Here is a 26,425-nt window from a genome sequence, read left to right on the forward strand (position 1 = left end):
GTGGGGTGAGGGGGAGATGAATCAAGATAGGATCGCCAGTTCAGATTTCTGCCTCCTTCCTCTGGCGTGAGGAGGGAGCTGCAATAGTGTGAACTCTTTGCTTGGGGGAAGCGGGATGAGGCCAGCGTGGCTGAGCAGAGCGCAATCTTTGATCACGAGAGAGGCCTGGCACCATCCGCAATGGCCGCAGCTGAGCTACAACCTCTAAGAATTTATGCCAATTGAATATACAAAGCCTACTAGATGGGAGGCCAAGTCCTTTCACTTAAAAAAATAATAAATAGATCCAGTCCCCTAAGAGTATGGGTGAGCACCAACAACTTTGCAACCAGGAGAGACATTCCAGTTCAGACACATGGTCTTCGGCAGGTGGCCTCAGCTGGCACAACCAGAAACCAAATTTTAAATGAACGAGATGTCAGCCAACTCTCCATTTTTGTCATTCGCACATACTTCCAAGAAAAAGGAAAGGGGGGGGGAGGAGGAATTGAAACATTTTTTGAACTGCCCAAGAGTTTAATCAGTTCTCTCCTCTTAAAAGCCCTCTCTTCGCAAGTTTCAACTTTCACAATCCCCAATTAGCAGAAACTCTGCTTAAAAAGAAGAAAAAGTCAGGTTTGGGGTTGCTGCTTTTGTTTCTTTCTTTTTTTAACACACACATATCAAGCACTTCGTATTTATGTCATCAGTGGTTACCAGAAAGGTGAATCACGCGTCCTCCTTAGCACTCTCCTCTGATCCTCTGTGAATAACTACACAAAAGGAGGAGGTTGGGAAAGTACGCAGAACCATGGCCACTCGTACCGACACTAGACGGCAACCTTGGCTAAGAATAAAGGTCAGCGCCATCTCACAAGTGGGGATAGTGATGATGCACCATAAAATCATTTTGGCAGGTATGCAAACTTTGTGCGTTAACTTTGGCAACAGAGGAACCAAAGATGTCCCAGAAAATTATCTCTTTCGGCCTCACCTCTGAGTGGTATGTCCTTTGTTGCAACCGTCAAAGTCCTATTGCTTGAGCTCCTACTGATGTTGGTGCTTTAAGAGAAAGGGGAGAATCTTCTGATTTTCTATTGCTCCAGCCTGCCTTGGAAGGTGAATGGATCCAGTTAACACCTGCTTCCTTGCACAAGGAACAGTATGTTAAGGAAGAGAGCAACATCCACTGCCCTAAAAGTAGTACCTGGTGTGTTAGAATGAACATCTCTGCAGTTTGAAGATAGAAAATTCATTCACAGGTCTATGTAAACAAGCAAGTTGTTAAAATGATGTTGCTGCAGTAAAAACGATGCCTTTTTGAGAGATGAATGAACCTATCTTCCCCTGGGCTTGTGTGCTTCCCCCCTGTGTATGAGGAGATCAGATGTGTAGTTTATAAACATTTAAATAAATAAAACAAGCTTTTGCTTCTGAATTCAATCAAGAACATTTTTGCATTACTTCAAACCCTAAACCAATCTTGTTGAAACAAGCCAGCTTTGTAAACTACGGTTTGACAGTGGCTTGTTTCAAACACAGAATAGTTAAGATTGACCATAGTTTGTTGAGTTCAGATGGTGTGTTTAAAAGCAGATAAATTGTGAAGAGGGGCAGGCTCACTCACATCACCATCAACCATGGTTTGCATCAGAACATCTGAATGCAGTCATTTATTCTCTCTCCCCCCTCTCATTGTCTTTCTGTCAAACACACACACACACAGAGGGGCCTGAGGTTTTTTTGCATGATGAAAACTGCAAACAACAAAAGAACGGACTTTGTATTAGTTTTTGTTTGCTTCCCGGTACAATAAACTCCTCAAGGAGATACCAGAGTTCTTTAAATAGCTGACCAAGTTCTGCAAACACTGGACAGCACAGCTCCCAATTTAAACAGCTTTACCATTTGAGTTTTGCAAGACAGATAGCAGAAATTGATTGTGCAGCAGAGGTGGGGTGGGTCATTTTCCAACTTATTCAACTCAAAGTCTGAACACACACATACAAACTCCAAACGCCCTCCAACAATGTTAATGTATTAGGATCACATTCCAAAAACATGACATGCAGGAGCCATGAAGATCAATAAAGGTGTCATATATACTTGATCTCATATATATATATATATATATATATATACACACACACACACACACACACACACACACACACACACACTTACCGTAATCTCTTATATAGGCTCATATATACTTCTATACATTACACTTGCAGAAAGATAAATGCAGTAAAATAGTCTAGATGAGTTAAGTCCATCTTCATTTTCTGTATCCAAAATGAATTACCTTTTTCATACAATGCGGACATACCCATATGTGTGTATGTATAGAGCCTTTTTTGCATGTAGCATTAAACTATGGTTGACTGTAATGCGCTAGGGGGCTTGGGGAATGGGATCTATTCAAATTCCTTTAAGAAGTGACCTGACCCACCAACCCAGAACTAAAATGTAGACCAGAACCCAAGTTATCCATCAGACTTTGCACTTCCCAAACGTTCTGAAACCCTTCTCACAAGAATGGGGATGGGAGAAAGATTTAGAAAAGGTATAGAAGCTATTTACTACGAACAAAAGGCAAAACTTGTAATAAATAATACAACATCAGAATTTTTTGAGATACACAAAGGAACTAGACAAGGCTGTCCTTTATCTCCCCTACTATTTATAACAGTACTGGAAATATTTAATAAAAGACTGAGGGAAACAACAGAAGTTAAAGGAATTAAGGTAGGATTGAATGAATATAAAATCAAAGCCTTCGCCGATGATATTGTACTAACTCTTCAAGACCCAAAGCATAGTGTAAAAGAAGCTCCACAAAAATTTGAAGAATTTGGCACCGTATCAGGACTTAAGGTTAATAAGAATAAAACTAAGATGTTGGTCAAAAATCTAACCAAGGAAGAAACGGTAGAACTAGAGCAAATATGGAAGAGAAGAATGCCACTTATGAAGAACTTATAACTAAATCGGAACACGGTTTGAAACTTAGACCTTATGAGGAGATAAAATCTCTTTTTACAAGTTGGTTACAATATTACCAGGTGAATGGTCTGCTAACTGAAGATAAAAAGAAATTAGGATTTGAAGATAAAAAATCTAGGTTTAATGTGGAGGTAATACAGGGAAAGAGTAAAGCACTGTCCAGGATATATGACATACTACTGGAGTGGTACACTAAAGATGAGGAGGTGAAGGAGGCAATGACAAAGTGGGCGATAGACGTGGGCTATAACATCGATTTTGAAAGGTGGTTAGAATTATGGAATAATAATATAAAGTTTACGGCATGTATGGCATTGAGGGAAAATATGTGGAAGATGATATATAGGTGGTATCATACACCGGTGAAATTAGCTAAGATTTATAGGTTAAAGAACAAACGATGTTGGAAATGTGGGGAAGCAGAAGGCGATTTCTACCACATGTGGTGGCTATGTAACAAAGTGAAAAAATTTTGGGAACTAATATATAATGAACTTAAAAAAATTCTTAAATATACCTTTCCCAAAAAACCTGAAGCCTTTCTGCTAGGAATGCTGGGTAAAGAGATTAAAAAAGAAGATAAGAATATATTCCTCTACGCCACCACAGCCGCAAGAATCATGCTGGCACAAAACTGGAAAACGGAAATTATACCTAATATAAGTGACTGGCAAGTTAAAATGGTGGAATATGCCGAACTTGCTAGACTAACGGCTAGAATACGAGACCAAGATGAGCAAATATCTCATAAAAATTGGAGTAAATACTGGAAATATACTGAAAATAAATTGTAGATGACACTGGTGGGCTTCGATTAACTCTAACAGAGAATAATTAATATTTAAATTTAAGAGAAAATACGTGAATGTAGGATTATTTGATACTTACCAATAGGGTGGAGGGAAGTCCAGGACTAACTAAAGTCCAAAGGTTTTTTTTTTCTTTTTTTTTCTTTTTCTTTCTTTCTTTTTTGTATATCTACATGTATGCTTGTAAGTTGGGTGATATGATGATCTGTATAGCGTATATTTGTATAGACATGTGTACTTTCAAAACTTGAATAAAAAGTACTTAAAAAAAGAAAAGAAAAAAGAATGCATTTCAAAATGTGGTTTTATACACTTAAATGCCAATTTATGTAATATATGCAGATCAATGTAGAAATGGGACATAAGGGAACGGACCAAAGGACAAGCACATGCTAAATTGGCACAGCATTGACCAGAATGAGACTCGTTCCTGCTATGCACTGGAGCTGAGAAAAATGTCAGGATCATGCTCTTCCCACATTACTCTGCTCCTCTGCTGCAGATGTGAAAAGAAAACAAGAAGCTTTTGCTTCCACTTCTAAACTAACTAGAGGTTCCCCATTACATCCAAACTAAGGGGATCTTGAAGTATGATTTGTTTAAACAATCTAGGACTATGTCACAGTTTATGATCCTGGCTGTTTTTTTTAAAAAAACACACACAATAGTTTAAACCAGGGGTGGGTGGCCTTTGGTCTATAGAATGTTGCTAGAGTACAATGCCCATCATCTCTGACCATTGTCCATGTTGTCTGGAGCTGAAACTACAGCGATCTCAACAACATCTGGAGGGACTCAGGTTCAGCACCTCTAGTTTAAACTAACCAGGGTTTACCAGCTGCACCAGAAGAGGGGAGGAAGGAGGTGTTTGAACCCTGCACTCATGCAGGTGACACCAAGACTTGGGAGAGGAACCTGTGGCTCTCCATATGCTGTTGGACTCCAACTTTCAACTCCCACCAGCAGTCAGCATAGCCAATGGTCAGGGGTAGTGGGAGTTGCAGTCCATAGGGCACTGTTTTCCATTACAGCCAAACTGAGCTGTTATGTATGTGTATAAGTGTGCACACCACCTCATTTGCAGATAAAAATGCAGTTCTTTATTTCTCCCTGCTTGAAAGGTGAGAACCAATTTCCATCCATCCCACCACTCCTCAGATCTCTCTCTTAATCTGAAATCATTTCCCACTTGACAGTTCGCCTTCATATGTCTGTAAAAACCCGGCGTCTAAAGCGGGTAATCAGCTTCTCATACATAGCTAAGCAGACTGCAGGGTTATCAGTAAAACTGATATATAATCGGATAAGAACAGCAAACCTTTTGTAGCAACATGGTCCAGGAATAGCTACATCTCTCCTCTACTGCCCCACCCACCCCTCTCCCCACAGCCAGCGCCGTTGGCTACACACCAGACAGCTCACTTTTATATTATGCACATAAGGTAGAATGTGCTAAATATCAGAGAATAGGACACTATCCGTCCTCCAACCAGCTTCAGTGGGAGAGAGTTGGGCCTCTCCCACTGAAGTCAATAAGGCTTAAAGGTGCTTAACTTTGGGGGTGAATCATGACTGCAGTTTTAAATGTGTGTTCTTTGGGGCAGGGGCCCATCACCTGAGCGACCCTGTAAGCAGCATGCATATAGATCATGCTACAAATAACACTGTTTGACACAACAGATTTGTTGGGTATCGAATGTAATATTATGGTGCTACTTAAATATGAGTGGAAGTTACTTGTGCAGGCTGCTGTTATTAATCGCCATTTATATCTTGTTCTACCTACCAGGTGCTGAAAGCCAAATCTGTGGGGTTATCCCCCTTTTAAGCCCACAAAAGACTGCTGTGTGCTGGGGGTGGGGGTGGGCAACACTTGCCCTGACCCGGGCACCAGCAACCCACGTTACACCCCTGCATCCACGTAGACAGTAATGTAGGGGGTTGGACGATGACGCTTGGGGTCTTTTCCCACTGTACAATTCTATGATTCTAAGCTAGGTGGAACATTGGTCTGCTATGCTGTGAGACAGCTTCACGGGGTCCCTATATTAATAATGAGAGTATGCAGACGCTACTACAAGTCAAGGGAAGCTCCGTGAAGAATTAAGGCTATATAAAGCATTTAGCTGCCTAACACCAGGACAGGAGAGAGAAAAATTGCAGCAACAATGACACAATCCAGGTCTGGCCAGTATGAATGGAACAAGCTAATTTACACAGGAAGTAAGCACTTACCAGACCCTTCATCCCAACACACAAAAACCTTGGCCATATCTGGAAGCAATTACAGCCAGTTAACATGATCCGCCTGCCACTAAAATTAACTACAAACAGAAGGTTTTTTTGTTGTTGTTTTTCACTCGGGTGATAGGCGATGCAGCAGCCCCCATGTTTGACTGATGGGAAATATTCAGTAATTACTCATTTTTAGAAGTCATTCCTTGAAACCAGCAAGGGGTGGGTGCAACGGTTGCTAATTATGAATGAAAAGGAGAATGTCGCTCATCTTGCTAGTTGCAAGGGAAGCAAAAGGCAGCTACTGCTCACAGCCCCGGGATAAGAAAATGAATCTGCTCCACTCATGCAAAGAGAAAGGTGGTTACTCAGACTTCTTAGAAGTTTGGCGTCATTCTGACACTTGCAAGCTTCTCTGTGGGAACTCTGGGCAACTAGGGGAAAAACCTCTGTGCTAATATTTCCATGTTCCTCACTCATCCTCTCCAGATCTCGCAAACAAATTAGTGTTGCCTTTCACTCCGAAACAGATTTGTTTCCCAGTAAAAAGAAGAGGGGGGGGGGTCATCAACATCCAGTAAGGTTGAGCCAGCCTTGCAAAGAGAGGGTGGAAACAAACACCGAAACCAGATAGCTGATAACAAGATTGCACCATTCAATGATAGCTCATTTCAATTCACGTGATTTGCACCCTCGATCTCAAGATAGTTTCATCAGAATATGGGGCACTTCAGAATGATGTTAACATGGCAAAAGAAGGAGACAATTTTCATATATATAGTAATAAATAAATAAACTACATTTTTTTTTATCAATGCCTTCATTTGATTTAACAGATGTAAGAAATTCAGATATCAGAGCTGCAATCATTTGCAGAACAAAAAACAAAAAAGCCCTTCAGTCTTTAGTTCAGGCTGTAACAAGCCACAAACTTTGTGGATTTCAGAAGTTTGACACACATGAAGAGGATGGTGGAGCTGGAGGAGGCAGATCAGGGTAAAGGGATGAATACTCAACCCTCACCATTCTCTTAACAATGAAAGTCACCTCTATTATACACTCAGATGATCATCACTTTTAGGTTGAGCAAAAGGACAAACCCCCCCCCTTTTTTTTTCTTTTTTTTTTTGCTGACACTCCCAAAATCGTGGAGGCGCTCTATCACCTGCAAGTCCCTGTTCCTGAATCCCTTGGCTGAAAGAAGCATCAATCAGCAGCAGATGACGACAAAAGGTGACAGTTTGGGGTGAGTACAATGGTCTTTGGGTAGTGTTACCTTTGGGGTGGCAGTCATGGCATTATGGAATTTCCCCCTGGCAATGCTTGCAGTTGCCTAAGCTGATTTGATTTTAGGAAGTTCAAGATCTCCCATTTGGAGAACCCTTTAAATGGACAACTTATTGTTTGATGGTGTTCAGGACAAATCTTGCTAGATGGTACCTTATTGGGGTTTCCTTTTATAAGGACAGGGGCATGCAGGAAATCATAATGCTTAGAGACTGGATCTTAAGAAATGCAAAAAGAGATGGGAAGAGTGATATTATAAGGGAGGTATTTTTTAAAAAAAAATCAGGGGATGAATCGCTTGCTAAATTAAGGTTTAAAATCCCCCCTTCTCAGGATCTGCTACAAAGGGCAAAGAGCACTGTCCAATGAAGTGGCCTGAGCACATATTTCTCTAGGGGTCTCCCCACCTTCGGCGCACATTCCACGCATGGAAACATTTAAGTCCCCCACAGGATAAATCAAAAAGTTCAAGGCTCCTACCCTCCACAATGCGCTCCCTCTTTCCCCAGTGACAAGAACCAGAGAGGGCTGAACTGGCCGCCAAACTTCCTGAGGAGGGGTCTCCTCGGCGCTCGCAGGTTACACGATCGGGGTCAGAGCCGTGGACCTTAACGGCAGCCTTCATTTCCTGAATGGGGGGGGTGAGTTCTCTTGGCCATAAAGCTAATAAGAACTTCCTCGCATGGCAAGCGCTGCCTGACAGAGCTACTTGTCAGCCAGCCCATAGTGGGAGAGTGCTGGTTTCCATTAGCGGGTTACAATGCCAGGTGCCACTAATAAGGTCCATCAGCGAGAAACACGAGACTGCTAACCTAGCCTACAAACTCTGGAAGTAATCACTGTCAAGAGGGTTTTTCTTTTCCCTGGGAGTGGACAGCAGAAGAGATTCCAAAAATTCAGGTTGCAAGGGATTCGGGAGTACATTAGCCAATGCGTCATTAACACAACATTAAAATATGGGGGGGAGGGAAGGTTGCTACATCAACCCCTAGGCATGAACCAATCTGTCAATTTCAGTTTCTCTCAGTTATCTGATCTTAAATTCAGGTCTCCACATTTCCACATCAGCTTGCCCATTTTTTTAAAAAGTCCTCGTGAAAATAAAACAGCATTTTAGTAAAAAGAATTATCCTATTGTGGTTTTGCCTGATTTATACGTATTTTTTTCAAACTGACTTTCCACAATATAATGCATTTCCAATGGTGTACGCATTTTGAGGCACACTTCACTTTAATATATCCCTGTCTTTACACATTAGCTGGATGGATAACTGCACTGCAAAATTCAGAGACGTCGCAAATTTCAAAGGATGGTTTCGTTTCGGTTCGGGGTTTTTTTATCTTTTCAAGAAACTAGTTTGCTCCTAACTGCAAACTGGAATCAACTTTCTCCCTGCTGCCTAATCGCCAACACCAAAAGCAAAAGACATTGAGGAAAGGAAAGATTCTTCAAGGACACGGAACAGGGCTCCAAAATGCAGATGGTGCACTGAAAACCGCATTTATGTAACAATGTGGCGGAAAAAAAGACATGCAGAGGCAAGTTGGCCATTGAAACAGCCATAAGCCTTGGCCATGCTGACCCAGCCAAAGTTGAGCACTTTGTTAAAATGTTTATTCCGTGGGGGAGCTGTGCACATGCTTAATTCTCTCCCACTAAATCAATGGGATTTAAAGAGTGCTTAACTCTGGCAGGATCATGCCCTTTGGTTCTTGGAATGTGAGTAACACCCTCATTAATATTGCTGTGTTTAAGTGTGTTTGAACTATACAGCCTCCCACCCCCCACTCAGCCCGCAATTAAAAGCTACAATCAATACCAACATTAGATTAAGCCTGAACTTTCCTGAACCTTGAAGAAAACCTCTTATTAAAATGAACATTTTTAAAAAAAATACAATTGTAAACTCATGATGTGGTCAATTGGTCAAAATCATAAGCACAGTTTAAGAAAGAGCAAGAGATTGAGTGACGTTGGCTTTCTTATTGAAAAGGCAGCTTAGCCGACCTGATAAAGTTATACTAGTGCAAAGAGTTTTGTAAGACTTTGGGGGAGGTCAAAATTTGAAGCTCTTGATAAACGAGGCATATCAGGGCACCTTTGGGAGGAATAAATAAATAAATATCACAGCGCAAAAAAGTTGACCCAAAAGTAAGCATTGGGGTGGCTGTGAAGATCGTACACTGTAAACTTATAAAGAAAAGAAAAACTTTTGCCAGTCACTTATGAAACTTCTCTCACCAGTAAAATGTTGCTTGTACCCACATCTTCTCATAAAACCTTAGAAAATGCATCATACGTGTTTCAAAAATTCAGTTAATGTTGATAATTTGCCCATGATTCAGTCATTTGATGAAGTTAGCACAAAATGACAAAGTTACTATGAGCCTTTGGCATATTAAGTCCAATTAAATCTTCCAGAATTTTCAATTAATTCTACATATTTCTGGACCAGTTTCTCAGCTGGCCTTTTTTAGAGAATTTTTAAACAACAACATTTGCCAGTAAAAGATGAAAATGAGGATGAAACAGAGTCATTCATGATCTTGGCCATTCTTCAGATCTGCAAGTGAGTAGCTGAAAAGAGTGTGTCATCAGACTGGTTTGGGGACACTTACTAATATTCTTTGATAAATGTCAATGTTTTCTGATAAATGACGATAAAATTTGGTCATAGCCAAAGCTCATTAGACACTCGTGATTTATCAGTGAATTTTCTGCCTTTTCCCACTGGTCTCTGAAAACACTGAGAGTTATTATTATTCATCATTTATAAATCATGTAAAGCTACCCAGATGCCGTACTAAAACATTTCTAACATTTACCATAGCAATGTAGGTTAAAATGAATGTCAGAAATGCAATGAACTGCTAACACTCTTGGGAGGAATTCCTTCAGGACCAATCTATTCCTGAGGAAGTTTAGGACACAAAAGTTATATACACAAATCAGTTATATACACTGTCTGGGTTGCAAAACTAAAAAACCAGTAATTACATATACGTGGGCATTTATCAGCCAAGCTATCAGAGGTTCAAAGTAAATTTAAAAGCATTCCCTTGTGTCCTGGCTTTGCCTTAATCATACTGCACAAAATTCTTCAAAAATTAGCAGCACAAAAATCTGACTGGATTTGTGGGAAGTAGAATTTGTGACCACTACATGGCTTTCAGTCAAATGCAGCCATGGTTAATTTCTGCAGGATCGTGCCCATCAGTTTAAAAAACACCCCACTTACTAGAAAGCTTCATCTAGATATTTACCATCCAGTCCTAACCAACATGTATCTTTTTTTTTCTGAGAAAACCAGCAAGACTATGTTAAGAGCATCATAAATAAATAATCTAGACAGCTACAGTTGTTGCTTCAATTACATCTAAAAGAGCACAGAACAGAAAGCTTTTTCAAACAAAAAAAAAATTGGCTTATTTAGACCGATACATTCTATGCCTTCTTATTCATAGTTTTCAGTTTAAAAAAATGGCAATATTGGTAAAATTAAGTAAATACCAATTTAACACTTAGATTAGCTGCAGTTGAATATATATATATATATATTATTGATCAGGTCTGGCAACTCCCGGCTGCCTCAGCATTAGAAATTCCCTAGCTGCAACCATTGCCAAGTTGCCAAACCCTGGCACTGTAGCAAACAAAGATAGATAAAAGCTTGTCCCCAGCACTCAAATAAAAGGAGAGATGCTCTTTAACAACAAAGAGAGAAAAAGATTGTGCTTAACATACCGAGACAGGTTGCATGTCCCACCTCAACTCCAAAAGTAGAAGAAGATGATTCATTATTTCTGGCATTTCTCCAGTGCCCCTACCATTCGTCTCTGCTTAACCAAAACTACACCGAGAGATAAGCCACTGGGTGTTTCCATTTTACAGGTGGGAAAGCAGAGGTTGAGATGCAGGGACTGGCCCAAATACACCCCAGGGCTTGGTGTCCTCCAGATGTTCTGGACTACAGACCTTTGCTGGGGGGAATGGAGTTGGCTACCCCTGCCCCAGAGGGCATTCAAATGAGCCACCCATTTATTTATTTATTTTATTATTAACCATGTGGTATATTGGCCTCATTTCTCTGTCTCCTCACCTCACAAACACGCTCGACAAAGGGACTGGTTTTAATTGGATGTTGGCTTATAAAAGGGTGAATGCAAACCCCTGTCTTTGAAGCAAGCTACAGAAATATAAAAGAAACACAGACACTCAAAGGTCTTGTGCATTTGTGTTCCTTGTAGATTGCAGAGATGAGGGTCACTCCTGAATTCTGTGCACATCAAGGCTTAATGGTATGGCTCCATCTGCATTGAGTCCAATGGGACATATAGTCCCAGGAAGGAGAGAATAGGTTTGCAGCCTAATAGAAGCAGTTGTGTGGCTCACTGTTCCCAACACTCTTTGCCTAGGGTTCCTCCAGCAAGGGAACTGCTCGAACTGCCATTCAATGCTGTCAGATAAGAACTCCTTCTCCCTAAAAGCAGATGAATAGGCAAGTCTGATTGTATGGCCTCCAATGGAAAGGGGGCAGAGAGGGTTGAATGCTCCCTGCACTAGCAGCTATGGGGGGGAACAAGGACAGAACCCTTTTCCTCAACATGCTAGATTTCCGCATGCAGAGAATGTTAATGTTTTGGAAGAGCATTCCCTTCTGTGAGAACCTCACCTGCAAAGCCCAGAATCTGCTTCGCCTCCTTATTTGCTCTTTATGAGAGTTGGTCTAACACTGGCAACCAACCGTTACTGGAGCATTCAACACGGGATTCTGGTTTGGGGCCAAGAAAAGGAACTGACCAACTGCTGCAATAATGCATCTGTATTTATTTATTTTAAGGGAGTTGGCCAGTCCAACCAGAATCCTAATGACACAAAAATTGTTACATCATCTCAGGCCATCTGGGATCATCTCAGATAGGACATGCAGGGTGCTCAGGCCCCTTTGTGCTCAGATGGGCATCATCAATTCTGTGCGGGGTGCTGAGTGGTAGACTTCTTAAACTGATCTTCAAATGTGGAAAGATGAATTGCCTATTCACTGGCAAGAAGTGATCTCACATTAGCCATACACTACACCTACATTGGCCACGGCTGGCATTTTTTTTTAAAGACCCCGAAACAGAACTTGCGCACCCGGAGTTGCCCAAACGGACAGAGAAAAAGCACATCCTGTCAGAGCCTCGTGTGTACATTTGGACTACAGTAATTAAACTTGTTGGTTCATTAAAACACTTCAGAGCATCTCCAGGATTCTTGCTCTGAATCCTATTAGCGGACTGCCTTGTAATATGTTTGTTTGCAGAGTATTAGATACACAAGAAATATGCCGAACTCTATACGCTGAACTGACGCCAAATGTTTGCACAGGGACTAAACCAAGGCATTCTCAGGCACCAGTTTCAGCTTTCTGCCACTAAAGGCAAAACCAGGAAGGAAAAGCAGTACTGCGAGACCCAGAGACAAATTTGCCTGGCAGGCTTCTACCCAGAGCCTAGGGAAAAAATGCCACAAGGAACCAATTCCCAAAGCAGCCATCAACCATGAAAGGGAAGAGGCTTTCTCCCCAAATAACAGAGGTTTTCTAAGATTCGTTCCCCAAAGATATAACCAAACTCTCAAGGAACACAAAAGATCAGTTATGTTCAAAAACCAGAAACATGTATTCAGGAAAACTGGTGCAGTTGGATTAAGTCAAAACTGAAATGGGGAGTATTTTTAACCCAACATTTTAAAAAGAACTGCCCTACTGTCAAACTTGGTTCACACACTGATAATGGCATTTTGTTTATTTTTTAAATTAGGTTAGTCTCTCAGCTTGAGGAACATAGTTTTTAGAACAACCCCAAAGCAAATGTATGAGTTACTTGGCAAAGATCATAATTGGTTTCCATGTATTAACACCCCCTCTTAATAAATAAATCACTGATCTTCTTAATAGGTTACATTACTTTTGTGAATTAATCTGTTAAAATATGCTGTGAAAGTTTACAGCCAAAACTGATAGCATCCATTTTAAACTCTCCATTTTCAGAGGAAGTGTCTTTTTCCCTTCCAAAAAGAGAAATTTAATCCAGAAACCAACCCTGAGGTTGTAGTAAACAGAGTGTAAATTTCTGTTTGTTTTGATTTATTTTTAAAAATGTATACTTGGCTTTCCCAGAAGTGATTTTCAAAACAACTTACAATAACCAAACATTTTTTTAAAAGTCACATATCAATTACAAAATGGCTCAATGCCCAAAAGAATTATCGTTCAAACATCGCAAGTGCACTGTGAAGTCAGAAATAAAGCTTGCTAAGAGATAGTGGGGGGAGGGACATTTTGGGAGGAGGGGGAGAGGGGGAATAACAGGAACCAAATCAATAGCTGCTCCAAACTTTAATTCATAAAAGGGGATGAGATGGAAGCAACAAGAAAACTGATGTTGGCATAGCTAACTATGTAGACTGGAACGGAGCCATAGCGGGTAGTAACTGAGAGCGCATGTCTAAGCTGGCGTATGTCCCTTTGAGTTTGATGGTACTTACTCCCAGGTAAGTGGGCACAGGGTTTCAGCCAGAAGGAGTCATGTCCTTCCAAGTAAATGGGCAGGAGTTCATTTATTTCCCCAGGAACCCTGACATATACATCACAACCTACCCTCAAATAGAGCTGGGTGATATATTGTCCGAAACCAGTTTGAAGTCCATATCATGATATCAGTTTCATAAATGTTGACCTGGCAATATATCGCAAATCATGATATGTGCGTGTGTGTGTTGTGCAAAAATCACAATGTGGGAAAACTGTGAAGCCAGCCAATGCCTCTACATAGCTCCGACTTTATTTCAGTCACTGTGATACGTCAGTATATTGCGATGTTTAGCTGGTGATATGATGCTGAAAACCAGATATCGCCCAGCCCTACAGTGTTCACCTCTATGCAGTTCCATCCTTATTTCAGAGATTGTGATATATCAGTATATTGTGATGTTTAGCTGGTAATATATCACAATATTGACAAGCAGGTGTCACCTAGCCTTACACTCAAAGCATCAGCCCCTCCACCACTTTAGCTATTAAAATGTTTCTAAAATGGACAAATGTCAGAAAGTGCCAACCAGCCTGGATAGAAACAGCTCCTCTTTCTGCTATATCTCAAAACCACTAGTGCAACTCTGACTATATAATCTAGTGAGGAGGACGCTGGATTTCCTACAGGCCTCCCATCCCTCTCTCTTCTCCTGGTGCCCACTTGGCCATCATCTCAAATCTCTTCCCCCCACCTCCCCATTTATTCTACTCGGGGTAGCATGAGGTTAATGTGAAACCCTACATCATGCTTCTAACTTTAACAAAGAAAATAGATTAGCAAGCCTATCGAAAGGAAACTCAGTTCTACTGGCTGCAGTCAAAGAAGTGAGGAACAAGGTCGCATAAAGTAGACTGCGAAAACAGACTCCGGAGGCAAGGTTTGACTGCTGAGCTCAAGAGGGAAACCAAAAGGACGTACCTGTGTTGCTCTACTGTCTCGTTGTCCGGAAGCTCTGCCCCACAGACGCTGCACTGTTCACCAATGGCTCGGTTCTCAGTTTTTATACCCACAGCCAGTTCCCCGAGCTTGCTGAACAGCTCTCTCTGGATGAAGCCTTGGGGGAGGAGCCCCCCGTAGGCGCTGAAGTCCATAGACACCGCAAGAGCCGGCTGAACGTGCAGAGCGGGTGCCATGGAGGACGGGATGCTCAGCATGGAGTCACCTTTGTGATTGGGTAGCACGGGGTAGATGCCCATCGTCTTATCGCCGTGGGAAACCATGAGATCTGGCCCAGCCGGCGGGCCTTGGACCGCCTCCGAGGACTGGTCAGCATTCTCGTCACGGGGGTAGTGAAGTTCGCGGGCACTTGTGATGACGCTGCTGCGCGTGGGGGTGCCGGGCCCTTGCTTGCTCTTGTCATCGCCTTTGTCCCCCACGGAAGCGCTCAAGTCGGCCGTCCGCGGGCTCTCGTGGCTGGAGGCCTCCTCCACCTGCATCGCTTCCGTCTTCACCTCGGACAGGTTTGGGTGGCGGCCGCCAGCAGAGTGCAAGTCTTCGGGGCCGCTGTGCTGCAGTGCCCCTTGCAGCAAGGACTGGCCGATGGACATGAGGCTGTCGACGGCGGCCTTGGTGGGGCTCATGGCCGAGAGTCCGAAGGAGGTGGAGACCGAGGGGCTTTGCTCCACCATCAGGCTCTGGCCAGCCAGGCTGGAGTAGCCACTCTCTTCACTGGAATGCTTGGAGATGAGTATGTTTTTAATGTACTTTGACTTGCGGTCTTCTTCCTCTTCGGTGCTGCCGTCAGCCATGTTGGCCTCGGTGTCATTGTCTTCTGATGCTTGAATGGTCTCCAGGATCTTCAAGCACTGCTCCTCCAGGTACTCAATCTCCAGGATCTCAGCAGCATAAAGAAGGTCGTCCAGGTCTTCGACTTTAGCCTGCAAGGTCGCCGTGTAGGCATACTCCAGGATCTGCTGGAATGTCTTTGGCGAGAGGAAGTCCAAGGTGTAATGCTGACTGTTGCGGTGGAAGAGGATCTCGAACATTTTGCTGGTGCAAGCCAGCACTGTCCGGTGGGCGTGGAACTCTTGGCTGTCCACCAAGATCACCACATCACACAAGGTCCCAGCCAAGCGCATCTGGTTGGCTTTCTGCAGGAGGCCGGTGGCGTGGCTGGGGTTCTGGAGCTGTATCATACCCATCTTAGTCAAATCCATAACACTCCCGGGGTCTAGGCATCAGGGAGTCTTTCCACTGCAGGATCCGGAGCTGTCATAAAGGAAGGGAAATGGAGGAAGGGAGAGAAGAGAGAGAGAAATTGAGGAAAGGTGGTGGGAATGTGGCACACAGTGTGATGAGATCGAACTGAGAACCCCAAGAAGTCAAACAGAGAACTCATCCCCTGCAAAAGAAGAGGACAACTAGACACCAAAGGTGAAAGGGGGCCTGTCTCTCTGTATCCTATGGGTGAATTGGAGAGAGGAAGGAAAGGGTGGGATTGTGGGTGGGGAAACACTCCTATTTGCCCTGCTTTGCTTTCCCCTCCATCCAACAAGCCACTTTTGGACAGAGACAACTGAAGGCTTGGGGTGGGTGGGAAGCAAAGTTAACCCTGGGCACACAGCTAAATGGGTAGAAGGACTGTGAGGGGAGGCACAATAACTGGAGAGCAAACTAACCCATGATTTCTACCCCAGTAGCCTTTCCCAAAGAATTCCCCAGCCCACAATTTGAAAAGATAGAGGGTGGGGGAGGACATCCTCCCTTCCTTTTTCCTCCTTGCCTTCAGCTGTGGCCCTGGGCAGAATCACCTCTTCCACAACCCCACAGAGCCTTTTCCAGGACAAAAGTGCAGCCAGGGGGAATGGCTGGGATCCTGGCCAGCAGCTTTTCTCTCCTTTGTTCCTGGGAGGAGTGGGGGGAGTTCCATGGGGCCGAGAGGAGTGAGAGCGCATACGGAGGTTACTCAAGCCAGCGCTGGGGAGCCTAAATTTTACTATCCATATGAGACTCTCCCCCCCCACACACACACACTTCCCCAAACCCAAGCCCACTCTCCTCCAAAGGAGACCAAGATGATACCCAGCCAGCCAACAGACAAATAGTCCATTCTGAATAGCATCTTCTTTAGACTACATTATTAGAGTGAATATACAAACTGCCTAACATCCCTTTCTCCTGCCCGGGCTCTCACATATATACAAACACATCAGCTTCTAAGCCTACACACACAAGCACACACTGCAAAAGCAGATTTGGCATTAAAAGGTTAACCCCAACTACTTGGAGGTGGGTAGAGATAGGGTTGCAATGACTAAAAAGGGTTTTGCCCCCGCCCGCCTCCTGCACGCTTATAGGCAAGGACACCCCTTTGCCACAACTTTCTAGAATCAATGCAGCAGTAGCTGCACTTGATATAACAAAACGCAACACTTTCCCCTGTTGGAAGGCTCTGAGGGTCCCGGTTTCTAGGGCTGCCTCCCTTGACTCCCACCATAAGTCTCTGGGAGAGTGAGGTGTTGACTTCTCCCCACCCACAAACACCCACAGGTAGCTCTTTAGCTTTTAATGCCCCGAACCACGAAGCAATGGGCTCCTAACTCTCACCCGGTTCCAGTATCCTCAGAGCCTCCGTACGGCAAACAGAGCGCAGAACTAAGAAAAGGGGGTGTCACCCTAGAATAATTCAACCCCAGGAAACAGGAGCTGGGGGAAACTCGGGACTCGGTCCCCAGGTCCCGGTCAGGTCTCACTCGCTTCCCACCGACCAGGCTCGATACCCGAACCCTAATACTTTTTCCCATCCGCACCAGCGCTAGAATGGATCGCTCCTCATTTGAGCTTCTAAGCAGAGCTTTCGGTTCACAATTGATCCAGGGTGAAGATTGGGGAGTAATCTTATTTGTTTATTTTGTGTGTGGGGGGGGTGCGCGTATTTTTATGACTCTGCGGGAGAGGGCTCTTTGTGGCGCAAGTCTGAACTGTGCCATCAAGGGAGAAGCGAGCAGGGCGCGTTTACTGGCAAGGAGATATTCATGAGGTCCAGAAGCCGCGATTTAACCCAGCAGGGGAAAGAAAGCAAGGCGAAATCCCCTCGTATTTTGCAACTAAAGCAGGAGGAGGGGAAAGAAAACACCCTATCTATATATATTTAATATGAGTAAGGGGGGAAACGCTTTTTTAAAAAGACGTCTTCTTTGCACCTCTCTTCAACACGCCCCCCCCCCAAGCAACCCAATTCATAATACAGTTAAGCCGGGAGAGTGTACATTTATTTTTCAGAACTGAGATCGAGGAGATAAATACTGCCCACCAAGCAAGCACTTGAATTGGGCTTGGAGGGGGGCTGAATCCGCGGGTGTCCATCAAATTGGAAGCCAAAACTCCTTTGGGGCTGGAAGCAAAAAAAGTCCGAAAATCCGAGGTCTGTGTTGTTTTAGCCTCGTTGTTCGCTGGCGCCCTTTGCGCCGGTTGCGGCGCGCAGGCGGAGGCCCTCAATCCCCACACCACGCACACATTTAAAAACAAGGTGCAATTCTGATGTTGGGGTAACTAACCTGTTCGTCTGTGCCCCTTCTCCAAATAATTCGCTTTGAGCAACCTCCAACTATTTTGACCAACAGTTGCTTCCGATGGCCCTGCAAACGCATTTGACCGCCCCCAAAATACGTGTCCTCGAGCAGAGCCCTGTTCCGCCAGGCACGAGGATGAGGAACGCAGGGTTCACATACCCCGGCCGGCGCACGCCCTCGGCAGCCTCCGCGCACAACCAACAGGCGCAACTGCCGGCGCTCACCGCGCACCCCGACCTTTGCACCATCCCCAAAGATAGCAAGGTTGGAGCAAAGTGCAACCGCCCCGCTTCCCCCCGAAGAAGAGCAAGTTGGTATCCCCCACTCGAACAGGAAACCCCAAATATTCTACTCTCTTGCACGGGATGCTGTTCCCTTTGCAACTGCGTACGAGCGCACAGTCCACAATCTCCTTGTGCTTTCTAACATCAAATGATTATTTTATTGACATAAGGGATTTCCTTGCCTTTTAAATCCTTTTTTCTTACTTCTCGGCCTTTAAAAAAATAATAATTTATTTTATATCTATTGTTCCCCGGGCGCGCAAATGCTGCTTCTTCGCGTGCCGTAGTCCAGCCAGGCTCACACGCTCCACGACTTCGGCCACTGTCCTGCGCTCGCACGCCACTCCGCTCCCCAAGAAAAAGAATAAATGCCCCGAAAAACTTGCGGAGCGCTCCCCAGGTGCCCTGCAAAGTGTCCCGAACTGACAACCCTCCCCCCTATGTTCCCCTCTCCAAAGAATGGGAGGGAAGGAGGAAGAAGAAGAAAAACGCCATCAACCACCACAACAAAAAAAGACCCTTCCTTGGGGCACTTTTTCTCTCCCCCACCCCAAGTTTTGCGCAGGAGCCCTCGGGGGCCGTCGCTTGCCCCGTGCGTAATTGCGCACGCCAGTCCAAGGAGCAAGTTTTTGGCTCGGTCCCGCTCGCGGAGACTTACCGGGCTCTGCACCGCGGAACTCTTGTGGGCTGCTAAAGAAGCAGCGGCGGCGGAGGCAGGAGGAGGAGGCGGCAGTGGCGGAGGAGCGGCGGCGGCGGCGGCGGCCGGAGGAACAGCATCGCCGGCGCGTCAGGCGAGTTCGCAGCGCCCGCTCTCAGGCTCTCTAGCTGCGCTCGGCGGCGCGGCTAGCAAATCACCAGCGGCTGCCTGACGTTGCCACGGCTGGCGAGGCGCGTCGGGGCCGCCCCCTGCTCTCCTCCCCTGCGAAGCCCCAGCCAGGCACCATCTTGACTGCTGGCACCGACGGCTCCTGCCCACAAGCGGCCGCGCGCGGCGCAGCGCCCGGACCCGGCCTAGCCACGGCCAGCCAGCGCCCGGAGCCGGACGCCGGGGCCGCACGGCCAAGTCGGGGATGGCCTGACCCCTAGCTGCCGAAGACGCCTCTGCTGCTCTGGTTGCAGCTGGACTATTGGCTACGCGCGGGACCAAGAGTCCGGCGCTCAAGAGTTGCGCCCGCGTCACGCGAGAAAATTCAACAGGGAGCGAGGGAGGGGAGGAGAGGGGACCCCTGTTGAATTTCGACCTGCTCGACGGCTTTTGGAGGCGCGGAAGGGGAGGGGCTGCTGCTGCCAAGGAGGGCAACGGGGCTTGCTTACACCTCGAGTGGCTGCCTAAGTGCTAGTCTGCCTGCACCATACGCGGTTCTCGCGTGCAGAAGAACCCGTTGGCTGAGGACGGCGCAGTGGACTGCCGGGACATAGTGGAAGAAGCTGCCCCGATCTTTGGACGGGGCTGCCTTGGGAATGGAGAGGCGCCGATGCTTCAGCAGTGGAATTGGATGTCTGGCCTGCATTCTGATGGAAATATTCCCTAAAGCGAGGGTGCACGGCAGGGGCGCTCCGCACGTGCCCAGATGCACTCTTTTTTAGCCCACTTACCAGTTCCTCCCCGAGGATTTCTTTTCAGTCCCTTGAGTCAAATGAATCTTGGTGTTACAGATACCACCCAATCGCTCGTGCGCTTAACCCACTTTCCGTCACCACACACACACACACGCACATACACATACACACACACACACACACACACACAGAGAGAGAGAGAGAGAGAGAGAGAGAGAGAGAGCGCCTTCAACTCAGGACCCAGACAAGGTTCGCCACCAACCGACGCACACGCTTCCTGATGCGCTCCTAGGGACTCCGGATTGGGATTCGACCCGTGGAAACGCCGTGCGCATGGGGACCGCAGAGAAGCGGTCCACATGATCCGGGGGGGGGGGGCTAGTAGGATTAAAATGAGCCCCCTCCCCTCCCACAACATGCCCAGCTCCCTTTGATCCAGTCCATCAGTGACCAGATGTTTTCGGGGCAGTAACTAAAGGAACAGGACCGTTTCAAGCACAGTATTACGCAGCGCGGACCTGTTGTAACTCGCCGCACCTTCTTCTGTGTGGGTTGGTGGGTGGAATTCCGGATTGACAACCCGATGCGCTCAGAGGGGCAGCCCCAGAAAGTTGCGCTGGGTTTACTGGAAAGCCCGATCCGGAAAATACGCGCGGAACACGCGCGCGCGCGCCATAGGGGCTCCCGAGGGCTGCTGCTGCTGCTGGACAGCGCTCTCCCTCTGCCCGGATCAAATATGGAGGCGGCGGCAGCAGACGCCTACGGGAGGGGCGGAGGGGGAGGGATAAAAGCCCCCCTCCTTCCTCTCTCCACTCCGCCTCCCTGCTGCTACCTGCTGCTGCACAAACTCACGAGCCCCAGCTGGACGCCCCCGTCCGCACCGCAACACACACGCTCCAGGTTAAAACAAGAAAACGCGTGCGCTTTGCCACCACGCATCCAAAATTAAGACAAAGACTCTATGTCCTCCGCACCCATCCAGTGTTCTGCCGTCTGCGAAGCATGGAGGGGATTCTTCGCTCCTCGCCAGTCCTCGGCGTCTCCCCGCTACACACGGACTACAGTGGTACCTCAGGTTAAGTACTTAATTCGTTCCGGAGGTCCGTTCTTAACCTGAAACTGTTCTTAACCTGAAGCACCACTTGAGCTACTGGGGCCTCCCGCTGCCGCCGCGCCGCCGGAGCACAATTTCTGTTCTCATCCTGAAGCAAAGTTCTTAACCTGAAGCACTATTTCTGGGTTAGCGGAGTCTGTAACCTGAAGCGTCTGTAACCTGAAGCGTATGTAACCCGAGGTACCACTGTAGTTCGCACGCCCAGGTAGATCCACGCAGGAGTTGCTAATAAAACCAGATGGGCGGGATATAAATCACCATCATTAAAAATTCTTAAATGAAACGAGGGGTTGGGGAGGACAACGGTGGGAAGAGTGGCTGGGATGGTGACTTCAGAAGTCAAAATGTCCTGAAACTCGAGAGGGTGTTTCATGCGCTACAAAATGGGGGGGGGGGGTCTTTTTTTCAGTCCAGGTTATAGGAAGCTGCGGTATTACTGAGCCAGGCCAATGGCACATGTAGCTCAACACTGAGTGGCAGCGGCTGTCCAGGATTTCAGGGCGGGGGGGGGGGAATGAGTAGCTGCAGAAGTGAGAGGGTTAAATAATTCACACACAGTCCATCCTCTTAGAATCAGTAATTCCAAATGGAGTGTGTGGGGGGGGGGTCCAACATATCTTTGTGCTTTCGGAGGACTGGTAAAAGGTAAAGGTAAAGGTACCCCTGCCCCTACGGGCCAGTCTTGACAGTCTCTGGGGTTGTGCGCCCATCTCACTCAAGAGGCCGGGGGCCAGCGCTGTCCGGAGACACTTCCGGGTCACGTGGCCAGTGTGACATCGCTGCTCTGGCGAGCCAGAGCCGCACACGGAAACGCCGTTTACCTTCCCGCTAGCAAGCGGTCCCTATTTATCTACTTGCACCCGGGGGTGCTTTCGAACTGCTAGGTTGGCAGGCGCTGGGACCGAGCAGCGGGAGCGCACCCCGCCGCGGGGATTCGAACCACGGACCTTTCAATCGGCAAGCCCTAGGCGCTGAGGCTTTTACCCACAGGTAACAGGTTGCAAATATACACAGGTATACAAATATACACAGGTATACAAATATACACAGGTAACAGGTTGCAAATATACACAGCTGCTGATACCACTGAAGCTGCTCTCCTGCTATGCATGCTTACTTTGGGGTTTGCTGAGTAAACATGCACAGGAGTGCCCTGGAAATGTCCCTGTAACCCCAACATACCCCCTAAAATGGGAGGCTCACTCACTGTGAGTGTCTCTGCATGCTCTGTCCTGGCCAGAGACTCATACAGAGAAGCAGCAGGTAGACTCCCTCTGGGTCCTGCTCTTCCTGACTCCTACACACTGTAAAAGCAGGAGTAAAGAGCACAGGGGAACCTCTACTTTCAATTTACAGTGCTGCTGTTGTCCCCCACTTCTCAGAAGTCTGAAAAATGCAATTGAGAAGGGAGGGCCAACGGCTTAGTCCCCATCACAGACTGAGCAAGCGAGAAATGGAAAAAAGAACAATTTTCAAGTTCCTTCCAAGAAAGCTGCTCCTCCAGTTTGCTTCTTTCTCTTGGCTGTTGTAGGAGCAATTTTGCCAAAACAGGGAAAATGCACAGTTAACTCTCTACATCTTAAGCTTCAGTTAATCAATTGGTTAGACAGAGGGAAGGTGGAGAGGGGTATCAGTGTGGGCATACTGATTGGAAGCTTGGAACTGGGCCAGCCCTGGCACCTGACTTTTGAATGCTAATATGACAGTTTTCAAATATGTTTGGGATGCAAGAATCCTCTTCAACAGCATGAAAGTAACCGACACTCGAACTTGTGGACACGAAGCTGAATGTAGGAAGATTCAGGACAGATTTTTTTTTTAAGTACTTCTTCATACAGCCTGTAGCAGCTGAACTAAAGAACTCACTCCCACTGGAAGCAGCAATGGTCAACTTGGATGGCTTTGAGAGACGGTTGGAGAAATTCATGGGGGATAAGGCTACTGGTGGCTTCTAGGCATGACGGAGGCTGGGCCCTGCTCCCACTGCCAGAGGCAGTAATGTTCCTGAGAAAGAATTGGCGGGAAGAGTGCTTTTGCACTCAGAACCTGCTTGCCACTTATCCCCTTGTATCTGGGTGTGAGAACTGGTCCATTGGCCTGATCCAGAAGCTCTTCTTATAAAGATGGGAACAGGGAGGAACTCGGGGTAATGTCAGGGGGGGTGCGCGGTTCACAGTCATTGCACAGCCCCATGTCCTGTTTGCTGTTAAAATGGACAATTAGCAAAGTTAGGTAAGTTTAGACAGGAGTATTCAAGTGCCTCATGCTGACAAACAAAGGTAATCATGCTTGTTTGCATACAGAATACAGTCTGAGTTTTAATATATAGTGGTACCTCAGGTTAAGAACTTAATTCATTCTGGAGGTCCATTCTTAACCTGAAACTGTTCTTAACCTGAGGTACCACTTTAGCTAACGGGGCCTCCCTCTGTTGCCGCACCACCGCGGCACAATTTCTGTTCTCATCCTGAAGCAAAGTTCTTAACCCGAGGTACTATTTCTGGGTTAGCGGAGTCTGTAACCTGAAGCGTCTGTAACCAGAGGTACCACTGTAATAGAATCGTCGAACTGTAGAGTTGAAAGAGACCCTGAGGATCACCTGGTCCAAACCCCCCTGCAAGGCAGGATTATGCAGCTGTTCCATTTGGGGATCAAACCTGCAACCTGGGAACAATCAGCCCCAAGCTCTAACCAACTGAGCTATCCAGGCCAAGTATGAACCATTTGTTTTATGCCGCCACCCTGTAGATGATATTATATATTAGGTCACTTACTTCAGAATGTGGCAATTCATCCCTACTACAGTGTTCGAAATGCCCATTGTTCTAGGTGCAGTTTGTGACAGGGAATTTCATTAGTGCAAGCAGATTCTGAGCTCTGGGCACAGTACTGTGCCCTAAGATTTTAGATTAAAACTGCAGAGTGGAAGGAAAGGAAGACCTTTTCCTGCCTCCCCACTTCCAGCTACTTTTTGAAGACTGGAGAAGAGACCCTCTTAAGAATATTATGGGCAGGGGAAGGACTTGTATTCTTGTTACAAAAAAGTTGCGCCTAGACATTCTGTTGTTGCGCCCATAAACTCCATATAGTTAAAGCCATGGTTCTCCCAGTAGTGATGTATGGAAGCGAGAGCTGGACCATAAAGAAGGCTGATTGCCGAAGAATTGATGCTTTTGAATTATGGTGCTGGAGGAGACTCTTGAGAGTCCCATGGACTGCAAGAAGATCAAACCTATCCATTCTTAAGGAAATCAGCCCTGAGTGCTCACTGGAAGGACAGATCCTGAAGCTGAGGTGCCAGTACTTTGGCCACCTCATGAGAAGAGAAGACTCCCTGGGAAAGACCCTGATGTTGGGAAAGATGGAGGGCGCAAGGAGAAGGGGATGACAGAGGACGAGATGGTTGGAGAGTGTTCTCAAAGCTACCAGCATGAGTTTGACCAAACTGCGGGAGGCAGTGGAAGACAGGAGTGCCTGGCGTGCTCTGGTCCATGGGGTCACGAAGAGTCGGACACGACTAGACAACAACAACAAGATACCATTTAGCTCCTCGCTGCCATATCACAGTTTCTAACACAGCTCTTGTCCATCGGCCTGCTGCTGAGTGGGGCTGTGACCTTCTTCCCTGAAGTCTTGCCCTGAGGAGCTCAAAAGGAGGCCATCGTTCAGAGGCAGAGTACCTGTTATGCATGAGGAAGGTTCCAGGTTCAGGCCCAGATAGCATCTTCAGGGAGGGCTGGGGTGAGATCTGCCTGAAACCCTGCAGAGGAGCTGCAAGTCAGTGTAAACAATGCTGAACTAGATGCACCAACCATCTGGTTTGATTTAAGGAAGCTTCCTTGACTCTCTTTGGCCCATGGAATATCAGGCTCAGGGCCTTGAAGTGTTTCTGTTTTAAGCTTCCTTGGTTCCTATGACCAATCCTGTAAGAGGCAGGATAGAGAAAGGCCCTCAGGGTTGGCTGGAGGAAGCTCTGATTAGACAGGAATTGGAGCTGCTTGTACATACACATACAAAACCCCTCTTCTGATAAGGTTTTATTATTTATTTCTAAAGTCCCAGCTCAACAAACAAGCAGGACTTATATAGGGCTGGCAGGGCATTTTCTGGTGTCACAGAATGACCATGAAAGGCTGAGAGCAAAGATTTACTGCTGGCCTTTATAGAGAGGACAAGGATGGGAAATTGCAAGATTACGATGAAATGGGGGGCAGCAGCAGGGCGGGGGGGGGAGAGAAAGGGGAAAACAGTGTCTGGTGGGTGAACAAACCTGCTTCTCAGAATAGAGAGAGGCTGCGATGGAGGCTGTGATGAGCAGAAAGTCAGACCATTGGTCCATTTAGCTCAGTACTCCCTACACTGGCTGGCAGCACCTCTCCAGGGCCTCAGGTGGGGGTGTTCCCCTGCTTCAGGCTGAATTGCATTCCAGCTTGGAATCCCCTTCTAGAGTACATCTGGTGGCTGGTTATTTTCAGCACCTATGACTTGTACCCCTGGCTTATGCCCCCTGAGTTTACATTTTGATAATATTTACACCATTCATTCAACCAAACTAACAAATCCCACAAGTTTCCTTATATGTACAGATGAATCAAAGTGGGGAGAGAAGGGATGGACACCCTGCCTTGGGTCTACTCTTTGAAGTGTGCACAAGCATGCTAGAAAAAAAAGGTTTCCCAATTAGAGTAAGAGATCTCTCTCTTCATAAGAAATCACTCACTTCCACTCTCCCCCCGCCCTTACATGGTACAAATAGGATGTGAACTGATATTACAGCCAGTTAAGATAGGAAAATAAGAAACACATTTAAGAATGGAGATGCCCCGAGGCTCGTCACCGGGGTGAATGTAATCTGCAGAAGGAAAGTGTGTTTATAATTATAATGGGGTTTAATGTATGCTGGGGACAGATGAGGTTGGCACTCATTTTGCATGGACGGCCTGATATCAAAACCCTCACAAAAGGTGGAGGCACGGAGGTTATTAGATCCATATCGAAATGCTGAGCTGCACATTTTGCAGATAAGGAATTGAGACAGGGGCTAGCCACACAGAACATATG

The 26,425-nt window shown here is 46.2% G+C and overlaps 1 protein-coding gene across 4 annotated transcripts in view; it reads right to left on the reverse strand.

Annotated features, from left to right (window-relative positions):
* Window positions 1-20,957, reverse strand: part of ZBTB16 (zinc finger and BTB domain containing 16) — a 203,219-nt gene extending 182,262 nt beyond the window's left edge. For 2 of the 4 annotated variants that reach the window (XR_013833338.1, XM_079954706.1), the window contains exons 1-2: window positions 19,349-19,547; window positions 14,814-16,103 (exon numbers count right to left, since the gene is read on the reverse strand). Coding sequence is in view for 3 of the 4 variants with exons in the window: in XM_079954706.1 (XP_079810832.1) it covers window positions 14,814-16,051 (1,238 nt within the window). In the remaining variant the exon portion in view is untranslated. Of the gene's footprint in view, window positions 1-14,813; window positions 16,104-19,348; window positions 19,548-20,286; window positions 20,395-20,768 lie in introns of those variants that run through there. The other 2 variants (XM_079954708.1, XM_079954707.1) reach the window with 2 other exon arrangements.
* Between the last annotated feature and the right edge of the window lie 5,468 nt (window positions 20,958-26,425).

Source organism: Podarcis cretensis, assembly GCF_951804945.1.
Source record: "Podarcis cretensis genome assembly, chromosome: 15".
NCBI lineage: Eukaryota > Metazoa > Chordata > Lepidosauria > Squamata > Lacertidae > Podarcis > Podarcis cretensis.